This window comes from Ochotona princeps, chromosome 13, assembly GCF_030435755.1.
Source record: "Ochotona princeps isolate mOchPri1 chromosome 13, mOchPri1.hap1, whole genome shotgun sequence".
NCBI classification, from domain to species: domain Eukaryota; kingdom Metazoa; phylum Chordata; class Mammalia; order Lagomorpha; family Ochotonidae; genus Ochotona; species Ochotona princeps.
Window position 1 is genome coordinate 41125426 of NC_080844.1, and position 13338 is coordinate 41138763.

Sequence of the window (13338 nt, forward strand, 5' to 3'; positions counted from 1 at the left end):
AATGTTTTTTCATATCTATTCCTCATTTCAATTGGGTTAATATACTTTTAAAAATTGTTTAGATGGTAAAGTTCTTATCTGAAGCGTTTTCAAAATATTTCCACATCTGTTAACAATGATATTCTTTAATTTAAAAATATCTATTCTAGCAGGTAAAGGTGGCATCTCATTATGATTTCAATTTGTATTTCCACTGATGATGAACGTTTGGTCTTGCATCTGTGAAGCTGGAAGGAGGAAGGAGAATGAAAAGGGAATAGAGCGAGAGAAAGAACAGATCTCCCATCAGGATGGGGCCAGGACAAAGCAAGCCATCAGGAATTCAATCTAAGTGTTCCCAGTGTGGGTGGCCAGGACCCAACAAATTGAGCTATCACTTGATCCTCCTGGAGTGCATTGAAAGGAAAATGCAGTAGCAGCAAGCTGTCCTTTCGTCCCTACCACTCAGGTGTTGGAAGTGGCAAATGCTCTCAATGCTCACTTCTCCCTGTCATTTTTCTTTTCTTTTTTTTTTTAAGATTTATTTTATTTTTATTACAAAGTCAGATATACTGAGAGGAGGAGAGATAGAGAGGAAGTGGAGCTGCTGGGATTAGAACCAACAGCCATATGGCGAGGACCTTAGCCACTAGGCCACACTGCCGAGCCCGTCCCTGTCATTTTTCAAGAATATTGTTGGGGAAAAAATTTTTTAAAAGCATTTTTGCTTTTCTTTCCATTTTTGAGTATCTACTGTGAGTCATCTGATAATGTTTAATAGTCTTATCTGAGTTAACTTGTGTGTAGGAATTACATTTTTCCTTAATTATTTTTGAAACTCTGTCCTTACATCTAAACAACTTAATTGTGACTTGAGTTGAGTTTAGGTTTATTGGATTTATTGTTTCTGATGTCCTTTCCAATTCAGTACTATGTATGTCTTGAGGGAGAGCTTGCTATTATTTTGGAGCAGATATATCTATTAATAATTTAGTTGGACTCCCTGTAATAGCTTCTATTCATTGGATAAAAGAACTGCTCCTGCCAGTCTTGTTAGATTGGCCATGAAGTAGCATCTCACCCCTCCGTCTGGGAGCCATTCTGAGATGCCATGTGAAGTTCATGTTCTTCACAGCTGTTTCCTCTGTTGTCAGTGCTCACTAGGAGGTAAGGATGTACTTTGTCTGTAGTGCTACAAGATAGTGAGGATAGAAGATGGACTGTGGAGGTGCAGCTGTACATGTGGGGGTTAGATACACATTCCAGATCATGTATCCTCCCGATGGGGCTGAGAGTGGCTCACTCTCTGTTCTCCACTCTCCATTTTCCAGAGAGAGGATTTGCAGAAACTACCTGCCCTCATGCTCTGAATGCTCTGTTATCCCTGACTGGGAGACACTGCTGGATATGGACCCACTGCATTTGTATGTCTGGTTTCTGTGACCTAAGGAGGATTGGGAATGAGAAGGCCCAGGCACTTGTAGGAACAGGTAGTTGATGCGGGAGAATCATGAAGATTGTGGCAGTTAGTGCCTGCATAAGTCTCCTGCAGGATGAAAGGGTAGGTCCCTAGATATATTGGAGTACTTAGGACTAGAGTGGGGAAATGTGAGGCTTCTGCTCAGGATTTCAGAGGTTTGCTGTGTGCAGTGCCTGTCAGCTTCCTGATACGGGCTCTCTATACCCTCTCCTGTCAGCAGTGGTGTCTCTGGAAGCATATGTTCACAAAGGGGATTTGGACCTTCATATTTTATCCTGATTTCTAATCCTGGAAGATGAATCCTGTGGTCGTGTGTGTGCAACTTTTATAAAACCACTACTTCTTGTATTTTTTTGGAGAAACCATTTCTAGTTATTGAATTAAGAAGAATACTATGGGGACTCTTTGTTAGGACCTTGTCTGTTTGGTCTAAAAACTTGCCTTCACATGAAGAAAGTCAATGCTGGGGTGTCTGGATGGTGTGACACAGTGTATGGGATGAGACTGATATCTGAATTTGCCACAACTGTGTGTACCAGTTTGATGTGAGTGTTTTCTCTGTTGTCAAGTTGGGGTTTCTTGACTCATCTGATTTGAAGGGTCTCCTCTGTGTTGTTTTCACACACTGAAGATTTGGCTCATTTCTCAGAATTAAGATTTTTTTTTGACTGTGAACAAATAGAAGTAATGCCAATGAAAAATATCCTATAATATAGTGTGTTTATCTCACATTGAGTGAGAATCAGGTTATTTATTTCCAAACTGACACCAGTAGTCCTGATCCCATGGATTCTGGTTCCTGACTTTTTTTTTTGTCAGCACACTTAGTTCAGGTGCCCTGCTAGCGATGCTGAAACACTCATGTGTCAAAGTGACATTTGTACAATTTCCTGGTCCTATGCTCACACACATTTTGTTTAATAGGAAGAAAAGAGGATGTGACATCAAATGGTCACTCATGCTATTGGTACCAAATTGGTTGATTGACCAACACAGCTGCAAGAGAAGCTGAGAAACACATTGAGATGAGCAAGGGATGGTGACTCAAAGAATAAGATCGGTTAAATTAATACATTGTGGCCTTATCATGTTTTTATTACATTAATTTTAAACCTTTTTATTTTAGAGTAGTATTAAATTTACAAAACAAAAACTGTGTAGTAGTTCAAACTGTTGTCATGACTCCCCATATGGGTTTCCCTGTTCTTAACATCTTACCTGTTATATTACCACAATCTTTAAGCCATAGCCAGCTTTCCCTATTATCAATACCTGCTGTATTAGCTTGAAATATTTGTCATCACTAATGGACCATATATAGCTTCTCTTCCTTCTGTTTTTTAAAATAGATTTGTTCATTTACATTTGAAAGATAAATTACAGAAAAACTTCTCCCCAACCCTCTATACACAAGAGAGAGAGAGAGAGAAAGAAACATAGAATATTACCTCCACAAGCCAGCTCTGCAGCTAGCTACAAATCCAGGGTTGGGTCTGTTTGAAACAGGAGCAAGGAGCTACATCTCAGCCTCCCGCATGTGTGAAGGAGCCCAGGCACACGGGTCTTCCTTCACAGTTCTTCCCAGCTGTAGGTCGTGAGTGGGAATCAGAACTGGAGCACCTGGGATATAACACAGCGTCTGTGAAATGCTAGTGTCACAGATTTTACACACCTAGCCACAATGCTGCACCATCCCTTACTTTTTATAAATCAAAATCCTTCCATCTGTGCTGCATCACCAGTATCTGCTCCCACATTGTTCATCTTAGAGTTTTTGTGGCTTAGTTTTCAGTTTCCATATATGGATGAAAACATAGAGCGATGCTTTTTTTGTGTCTAACTTCTGTCACTTAACATGATGTCTTCCAGTTCCAGGCAGTGGGGAGTGTTTTAATATTGCCCTTTTCATCTTAATAGTGCCTTTGGAGAAATTTAACTCTTTTAGGCTGTTTGTGGTCCAATGCAGTAGCACAATATCAATTTTTCACTTAATTCCTAGGAAAAGAACAACCCACAGAGTGAGTTCACTATTGACAACCTGTTCGTTACGGTGTTTGATTTGTTTGTTGCGGGAACGGAGACCACCAGCACCACCCTGAGATATGGGCTCCTGCTCCTGTTGAAGCATCCTGAGGTCACAGGTATGAGCAGTGGGAGGGAGTATGGCAGGGTCAGCAGAGACACTGGGAAGCCGGGCCTTAGCCTGCACCTTGTTTATCTCAGCAAGGCTTAATCCTTTAGATTCTGTACTGGAAGCTGCAGTTTGTGCAGCTCCGATGAAGGGATAATGATGAGAGCAGTGACTGGGCAGTGAGGACATGAGAGCAGTAGTCACCGTCATAAAGCTCAGGACAGTGACAACAGCTGTGGAGAAAGTGTCTGGGCTCCACGGAGGGGTCTGTCACAGGCACAGGCTTCATGAAGTGGCATGGGACTGTCTGCTGGTTTTTCCCTGAGAGCAGAACACTTTGAATGGTCTTTCAGAGATCTCTCATAGGTCTGACAATTTAGTGTTCTTTAGCTGGGACAGCATACACCAAGACTGAAAGTTTATATATGAATCGTAGTGCATATGCCACAAACTTGAGGAAATAATCTGAGAAAATTTCCTTAGTCTGGAGGTATTTTGAAAGGTGAAAAGTATATAAATTTGTGTGCATTTGAGGCAGGTAATGTTAAGGGATTTGTTAACTTAGCCAACTGAGTCCAGAAAAAGCTTTGCCTACATATTTAACTTTTTTTATGGTCAATAACTGAAGTTTTATTTTTTTTTTAACAGCATCAAACTCTTTTTTTTTTTTTAAAGATTTATTTATTTTTATTGGAAAGTCAGGTATACAGAGAGGCTGAGTGGCCAAAACATCTGGTGCTGACCTAATTGGAAGTCAGGAGTCAGGTGCTTATTCCTGTGGATACAGGATCCCAAGGCCGTCCTCAACTACTTTCACAGTTGCAAACATGGAACTGAATGGGAAGCGGGGCTGCAGGGTTAAAACTGGCATTCGTATGGGTTCACACCAGGTACAAGGCGAGGACTTTATTTGCTAAGCTGCTGCACTGGGCCCAATTGTATCAGACTTTTGAAGAGAGGTGGTTATGTATGCATCAGGGAGGGGCGTTTGAGGAATTTATGTTTCAACAGCAAGAGGGGATCTGGTAATACACAATTCGCTCCTCTAGCAGGTTGCTTTCCTCAGCCTATTAATTCCTATTCACCTGTCTGGGAGAGGAAGCACCTCTCTTTCATCTATTATCTAAGTCTGCAGACTAGGGAATTTCTTTCTTTTGTCTTTGCTATTTTTTAATTTTAAATTTTATGGTACACTTTCAAAGGGTCTGGGATTTCCCTGTCCCCTCTCCAAATTCCCACACACTAACTGATTTTCCCAATATTCTTAAAATAGGGTAGTGCTCCGTAACCAGCCATAAGTCCATTATTGTGTTATTTAACTGTGGCTTGATATTGAGGGTTCAGACAATGTCAGACAGGCAACATCCTATTGTCTAGATATGTCCAACATTTTCATTGGGTGTCCATCTTTGATTTGGTAGTAGAGATGCGTATTGCATTGTATCATCATATCTGGATATGGTAGTCCCTATTACACTGTCACAATACATTCCCTTAAATGAGAAGCCACCAAACATAGTCAACAACAGGTATGTAGTTAAAACAAAAAAAAATTACAGCACCATGGAGGAAAATAAACATGCCATTGAATTACCAACACAAGGGTGAAGCAATGAAAAGGAAAACACAAAAGTCTCTTGGGTAAAATGGTGCTACTGTGTGATCCATGAGCAAGGGACGAATACAAGAAGAGAAATGATAAGGGAACAAATGAAAATTAAAAATAAAAACATTAAGACACATGGATGCAGCAAAAACAGTATGGAAATGGTTATTGATGTTCCAGTTGGCATGAAGGCTGTCTTATACCAGAGAGAACATGTAGTTTTTGTCCCTTTGGGATTGATTTATTTCACTGAGCATAATGGTCTCTAGTTGGGACCATCTAGTCTCAAATGGCAGAATTTCATTCTCTTAATGGCTGAGTAGTGTTCCATTGAGTAGATGTGCCAGTTTCTGAAAGTACTCTTCTTTGGATGGTCAACTGGGTGGTTTCCATGTCTTTGCCATTGTAGATTGTGCTGTGGTAAATATAGGATTACAGATCCCCTTCTCATATGCAGTTTTCATCTCCTTTGGATATATTCCTAGGAGAGGGAGAAGTAGGTCATAGGGCAGATTTGTTTGGAGTTCTCTAACCACTCTCCATACTGATATCCGTAGTGGATGTACTAGCCTGCACTTCCACCAGAATTGAAGGAGGGTACCTTTCTCCCCACATCCATGCCAGAAGGTATTGTTAGCAGAGTTCTAAATGTAGGGCAGCCTCACTGGAATTAGGTGGAGCCTCAATGTGGTGTTCATTTGTATCTCTCTGATGGCTATGGAGCCTGAGCTTTTTTTCTTTTTTTTTTTTATGCAATCTCTTGGAAGTGTTACCTATCTTTTTTTATTAATTATTTTGCACTATGTGACAGTTTCATAGGCTCTGGGAATCCCACCCCCCCACGCCCCTTCCCACCCCCTGGTCGATTCCTCCACCTTGATGCAGTATTACAGTTCAAATTCAATCAAGATTCTTTCCTTGCAAACGTATACCAAGCATAGAGTCCAGCTACTTATTGTCCAGATTGGTTGAACAGTTTCTTGGGGAGACCATTTCTGGTACGAAGTTAGAGCTGGTAGAATATCATCCCAGTCAATTAAGAGTCCCAATATAGCATCAATAGCAATTTGCAACATTATGAAATTGACATGGTTTTGCGTAACCAGTATGTTAGAAAAAAAAAAAAAAGGCAAGTTCCTAACCACAACCTCTGATTAGCTCATTGACATTTCAATTTTAGTTTATATACAGGACCGGCTGCTATATACCTTAAAATGGCTATAAGGTACCATTCAGCTGTCTCGTGTCTATTTCATTTTCGTATTTAGCCATTTGTTGTGTTGAAGTATAATTTTGCTGATCTTGGAAGATTTTAGGATAATCTAGACTGGCTTGTAACTCTAACAAGACATTTGTTGACAATTAAGGTGCAGAACACTTTTTTGGGGGGGGGGGTGTGCAGGAAAATCCTCAACACCATGGTGAGGAGTAACTAATCTTTGTGTCCCACCCAGAAAGGCATGAGCCAATCCATGCCAGCTCTTTCCTGTCAGATTTCAAGCTCTACTTTCTGTTGTTTGTCTATTTATTTTAGGTTTTTTTAGTTTGTATGATTGTTTGCTGTGAGGGGTTTTCGGAGCGATCCCGATGGTCACTGCGAGGGAGGGCGGGGGTCAAGAGGTGGAGCCAAGCTCGGACCAGAGAAAGCTCTCCTCCCTGGTCCCGAAGGACGTTTATTGTTCTTCTGTTTCTGTGGATCGCTCAGGGCTTCTGGTTGTCTTTCCAATGACGTTGGTTTCTGCACAGTAGTGTTTGGACTTCTTTCATCCCCTGGGGAAGCTCTGGTTTCTCTTCAGTTCGTATAAATCTTTCGCCTTTTATTGAGCTTCTTTTCATATGTCTATTAGTCATTCATGTTTGTTGTTTTGAAAAACGTCTCTTTATTTCCTTCACCGATTTTGTCGCAGATTTTGTTTTTCACTGTTCCTGGAAGAAACCTGGATCTTAGTTCCCTATTAGTTATGTAGTGTGCAAAGATTTTCTCCCATTCAGTTGGTTGCTTCTTCACTTGGTTAATTGTTTCCTTTGCTGTACAGTAGCTTCTCAGAAGTAATTTCATTTGAACATTAAGTCTTTGCCTGTGTTTTGATGTCTTTTTAAGAATTTTTAATTTCTGTATCTTGGATAGTGCTTCCTATGTTTTTCCTTTAACAGTTTCATGGTTTCTTATTGTCAGTGTAGGTCCTTGATCCATTTAGAATTTTTGTGTGATGTGAGAGGTGTGGGTGTTGCTTCTTACCTCTGTGGGCTGCTATCCAGTTGTTCCAATAGCATTTGTTGAAGAGAACATGCTTTTTGCCTGCATTGTGTTCAGTTTTCTTTCATTGAAGGTTAGTTTGCTGTATGTGTGTGGGCTCCTTTGTGGTGTGTATGTTCTGTTCCATTGATCTTCTTCTCTGTTTCTGTACCAGTACCAGACTGTTTTGGTGACCTCTGCTGTGTAGTATTCTTGAGGTCTGGGATGGTGATTCCTCCAGCTTGATTTTTGTTCTTCAGATTAGCTTTTGCTATTCGTGGTCTCTTGTGTTTCCAGATGAACTTCTGTGCCTTCTTTCCTATTTCTGAGATGAATGTTGTTGGGATTTTGATTGGGATTGCCTTGAAATCTATATATTACTTTTGATAATCTGTGACTTTTTGATGATGCTGATCCTGCCAAGTCAGCGACATGTTAATTTTTTCCATTTTCCAAATTTTGCCTCTCTTCCTTTATTTTCTTAATGTTTTATAGTTTCATTACAGGGTTGTTTCACATATTTAGAAGTTTAAATCCTAGTATTTAAGATTCCTCTCCACTATTTTAAAGGAGACTGTCCTTACAATTTCTTTCTCAGCCATGGAATTATTTGTGTACTCTAGTGCCATCAGTTTGTGTTCATTAATTTTGTATCCTGCTACCCTGTCAAAGTCCCTTATGAGTTCCACTATAAAGGATGCTGATGTTGCATGGGGTGGCCTCTACCCAGTAAGCAGCAATGGTAGTCCCAATATTTTGCTCATTTAGAGCAAAATGAAAAAACCTAGATCATATTAAACAGGTGTCAAATCCAGCTTAACAGTGGGGGTAATTTCTGGCATTGTGCAGCACAGTGGATGAGTACAGTGCGTGAGGACTTACTCTGTCTTTATGAATAAATGAAAGAAGGGAGGTTGAAGGCTGCAAACCATAAGTCATGACCAAAGAGAACAATGTCTTGATCAAGACATACTCTATATGGAAATCTGGCATCCCATGAATACATGTAGTGAGAAAATGTTCATTGGAAATTTAGAAAATACTTGGTGATGGAAATGACAATGAATCTGATTTACAAAATGCACACATGAAATGATTACAGTGCATTTCATAAATATGAACAATTGCATCATAAGCAAAAACAAAAGAAATGTGAGCATAAATTTTGAATGAATCTTCTTCAGTAGTTCTAATCAGCCATCTGTGTGACAAGTACAAGTGAAAGAGTCCATATTGCAAATAAATCCACACTAAACACACACATCCATTGTCACATAGGTATCTGTTTACAGTATTCTATTTATGAATATTCTTCGTTAGTGTCCTACAAAATATTTGCATCCTTTTTTTCAAAATAATGCTGGTTACCATGTCCCAAGTGTCATTATTTTTTGTTTTTAGAAACTCTTGTTTCTTTATTTGTTCATTCAGATTAGTATTTCATCAAAAGAATGAAATGTATGTATCACTTTAATCAATTTTAGTGTGCACATATCTGAAAAAGCTAAATATATTTTCATAGAGCATGGTCCAAGTCCAAGCCCAGTTTCTCAGAGGAAGAATTTCCCAGGAACCTCCTGTGTCTGCTACAGTGATGCTTTCTTGAGTCTCCGTGCACTCTGATCTTCAGGGTTGTTGGACACCTGCCTCCTGCTTCACTCAGCCCTCACCTGCTGTGAGACATGGGTTGTACTGATCCTAGTCCCTGATTCCTCTCTTGTGTCTTCTCAGCTAAAGTGCAGGAGGAGATTGAGCGTGTGATTGGCAGACACCGGAGCCCCAGCATGCAGGACAGGAGCCGCATGCCCTACATGGACGCTGTCATACACGAGATCCAGAGATACATTGACCTCATTCCTAATAGTTTGCCCCATGCAACAACTTGTGATGTTAAATTCAGAAACTATCTCATCCCCAAGGTAAGTTAGTTCTTCCGACACCACAGGTCTGATGTCTTGACATTCTCCAACTCAGAGAAGGGTTTCAGTCTTGCACTAGCTCAGCCTGGAGCAGTGTGAGCCTCCTAAGTGGGGTGTCGTAATAGATTGATTTGTACTGTTTGTGGTTTGCAGCTATTAACTGCATAAGGACCCGAGTTGTGGCATAGTGAGTGACTCCTCTGTCTGTTAGTCAGTAGACCATATGTGTAACATGTTTCATGGCAGTTCCACTTCAGTTCCAACACCCTGCCTACGTGCCTGGAGTAGCAGCTGAAGATGGCCAAAGTCCTTGGGCACTAACCCCCACAGAGGAGGGTTAGCAGAAGCTTTCAGCTTTATTTGGCACAGTTTTAGCTTCTGTGGCCATTTGAAGCGTTAGGCAGTGCATAGAAGGTTCTCCCTTCTGTTTCTTGCTCCCTTTCCTCCTTACCATTTCTGTTCTGTTCCTGTATATATGTGCTTTAAATGCATATAAATGAATTTTAAAAAGAAAAATCTTACATTAGATATCTTTAATTGTGGCTCCTTATAATATTCTCTACTTGTTAAAGAGATGTTCTGCTTTTGACGTTGACATTGCCACATACATGCCCAACATGCTACCTTGTTATTTTCCAACACTCTTTTAGGAATTCTATCAGAATGGCATTATATTTTTGGATCAATTTGAAATAAATTGATACATGACAGAAAATAATTCATAGATTATTTTCTAACTCCTACTTATGTCCCTATATTTGGAAGATGACTTCGTTTTCACCATTATTGTTCCATTTTCATTATTCTGACTTACACAGATAAATTCTTCCCTTGAGAAGAGGTGTGTTTCAGCTGACCGCAGTCTTTTGAAAATATTTTCATAGTTTACTTGTATATGATATAAAGAAATAGAACTGATTATTATTTGTATTACATATTTAGTAACTTGTTTAAATTTATCTGTCATTAATGAAAAGTCGTGGTGTCATGTGTTTTCCATCCTTAGAATTCTGCCATCTATTTCAATATTTGTCTTATTTTCCATTTTGTATTAAAGTAACACTTGCCTGGAGTGATTTCTAGCGCTGTGTTTTGCAGACGTCATGAACATGGGCATCCTTGTTGCATTGTGGAGATCTAGGAGATGGGAGGATGAACATCTCTCTAATGAGAATATTTCTTCAGCATTTCATGGATTTTTATCATAGCAGCGAAGTTTCCCCCCTTGCCCTCTTTCTTTGTTACGATGAATGCATATGTAATTGAACAAAGTGCATTCTCTGCATGTATAAACATGACCATTTCTTCAGGACTGTCTTTATACAATATGTAATCAGTAAATATAGGAAGCATTTGCATATTGTCTTACCCTGATGCAGCTGCACTGAATTTGCTAAAATGTCAAGATTTTTGTAGTTACATTTATGAAGTTCTATTGTCACATGATTTCACAAATTGCACCAAGGTAAATGTGTATATTTCCTCAAATGTTTAAAAACATTCAAAACATTCAAAATCCTTTCATTTGTATTTTTAAAGCAAAGATACACAATACATTATTTTTATCTATGTTCATCTGCTGTGCAAACATAAGGTTAGAGCAGCAAGTGCGGGCAGGCACACAAATGCGGGCTTGATGGAATACAGGGTGGACTGCAGAGTAGTTGTTCTCTAGTAATTAAAATGCCATTTGATGAAAATCACTGCTTCCAAGCCTCAGCTCATCCTGGTGATGTTTGGATGAAAGGACACTGTATTTCTTTTCATAAAAATTTTCTCATCTATAGGTTAAAGAAGTTCACTAAGTGATTTCCATTCTTTCTTGCCATTCCTTGGCTTCTTCAGCATTCAGTTTCCCTGTCTGTTTCTTTTTTCAGGGCACACAAATATTACCATCATTGAATTCTGTGCTGCATGACGACAAAGAATTCCCTAAGCCAGAGGAGTTTGACCCTGGCCACTTCCTGGACAAGAGCGGCAATTTTAAGAAAAGTGACTACTTCATGCCTTTTTCAACAGGTAGTCAATTTATTTCAATGTAAACACAGGGTACAGAATTGATTTTTGCAATCAATGTTAATGTGTATGTTCTGTTTGTGATCTAGAAGATGTGCTCTTTGTGCCTGATCAGAAGTCCCATTTCTTTTGGCATTGTGTCTTCCTTGATAATGATCATAGAATCAGATTAGTAGGATCTTGATATGTGTCTGAGCAGTTCTTCCAAACTGAGAAATCTGCAGGATATGCTAACTGAATATATATGCCAATAGATACATGTATTAGTACACAGAAGTTTCTTTTATATTGTGATTGATCTAAACGTTCCTCATTGATCATAAGAATGGTACATGTGTTGATCACTTAGAGGTACTTCTGCGATGGCCCTCATTTTGTTTGAGTTATAGGGACTTCCTTATTTTTAAAAATAAGTTAAAAGTAAGACAACACTACAGAGACTAGGAGAAAGATAGAGAGGGAGTGCTGGGGAGAGAAACAGGTCCTCCACTTATTGGTTCTCTATCTAAGTACTGCCGAGAGTCAGGACTGGACAAAGACATAACTAGGAACCTGGAACTCCATCAGTCTATTACATGCATGCAGTGTTACAAGGGCCTGGACTATCTTCTGCTGCTTTCCCAGGTACATTAGTAGGAAACTGTCAGAAGTGGAGTGTTTGAGAATAGAACTAGCACCCTCCTGGGAAGCAGGTGATGTGGGCAAGTGGTTTACCCTTCCCTGCTACAGCATTGTCCTGGAGCAGTAGAGAGTTGGTATCTGAGAGTGCATAAAATGCTGTAAAGACCCTTGCATTCACATGAGGGAAGGAGGTGAGTAGCTAGAGTATTGCATCCCAGTAGGATGAGTGCTTTGAGAAAGGAAAGCACAGACTGCTGAGGTGGCTAAAGAGAAAACTGCTTTCTGTTCATGCATGTTCCATGATTTTCTAATTGGAGAGATGGAATCTGATCTGCCTCAGAGGAGGCTGATAACCTGGAAAAGAGAAATCAGGACACTTGTACAAGACAACAAAGCTCAGGAATGGAGCTCTCCCTGCAGCTCCAAGGTCAGAACTGTGCAAGTGATGTAGACCAGGGAAGGCTTGGGAATGTGAAGGCTCCTGCTAGAGCGCAGAGCAGGTTTTGTGCCAGCACACAGGGTCATTTACATTGGGTGTTTGTGTTCCACAGCTGCACGTGTGAATTGTGTGTACACATGTAGTCCCCATCCTTTCCTCTGTTGTTTCCCATGCTTTTCTTTTGCCATTGTACTTCCAACATGTCAAAGTCCAAGCTCTTCCCAATGGACTCTTATTTTACCTGTGTAGATAAGGAAATAGGGAGTGATATTCATTGTGTTTCATGATGTAGTGGATCATGAAGGAAAAGGAGACCTAGGGGGAGAACTTGGGCCCACTGCACCATAAAGAGGCAGAGATGTGAGACATAGATTCCAAAAGGAGCATAGGAGAAGAGCTTGTTAGGTCAGTGGGACAGCATGGAAATGCAGGGTGGACTAAGGTTGACGCAGAAGGGTTGCACCTTGAGCTGAGTGGAGGATGCTTAGACCCAAAGGAGTGATACTGAACACAACCGAGAACAGATTATAAGGGTTGAGTATAGCCATTTGGACCTCGTTCTCAGGTATGGATACGAGAATCATTTATGGTTTTAAATTGAGAGCATATCCTGTGTGAACATATGATTTTACGTTGTTCTGGTGTAAAGAAAATAGTTGGCTGAATATTCTGTGCATTTTGTTTTAATTTATTATTTTTATTGGAAAGTCAGATTTACAGAAAGAATGTGCCAGAGATAGAAGAAAGTTCTTCTGTTACTGGTTCACTCCTCCAGTGTCTGCAACGGCTGGAGCTGAGCTGAGCTCAGCTGAGCTGAAGCCAGGAGCCAGTAGCTTCTTCTAGGTCTCTCATGTGGGTGCAGGTTTCCATGGATTTGGGATATCCTCTAGCTCTTTCCCAGGCCACAAGCA

At 40.1% G+C, this 13338-nt stretch overlaps 1 protein-coding gene across 5 annotated transcripts in view; it reads left to right on the forward strand.

The window, feature by feature from the left end:
* LOC101528927 (cytochrome P450 2C14-like) overlaps nt 1–13338 on the forward strand; it is a 126770-nt gene that overhangs the window by 17067 nt on the left and 96365 nt on the right. For 4 of the 5 annotated variants that reach the window (XM_004580046.2, XM_004580048.2, XM_058672001.1 and 1 more), the window contains 3 exons: nt 3459–3600; nt 9164–9351; nt 11229–11370. In XM_004580046.2, coding sequence (XP_004580103.2) covers nt 3459–3600; nt 9164–9351; nt 11229–11370 — 472 coding nt within the window. The remainder of the gene's footprint in view (nt 1–3458; nt 3601–9163; nt 9352–11228; nt 11371–13338) is intronic. The other variant, XM_004580047.2, reaches the window with a different exon arrangement.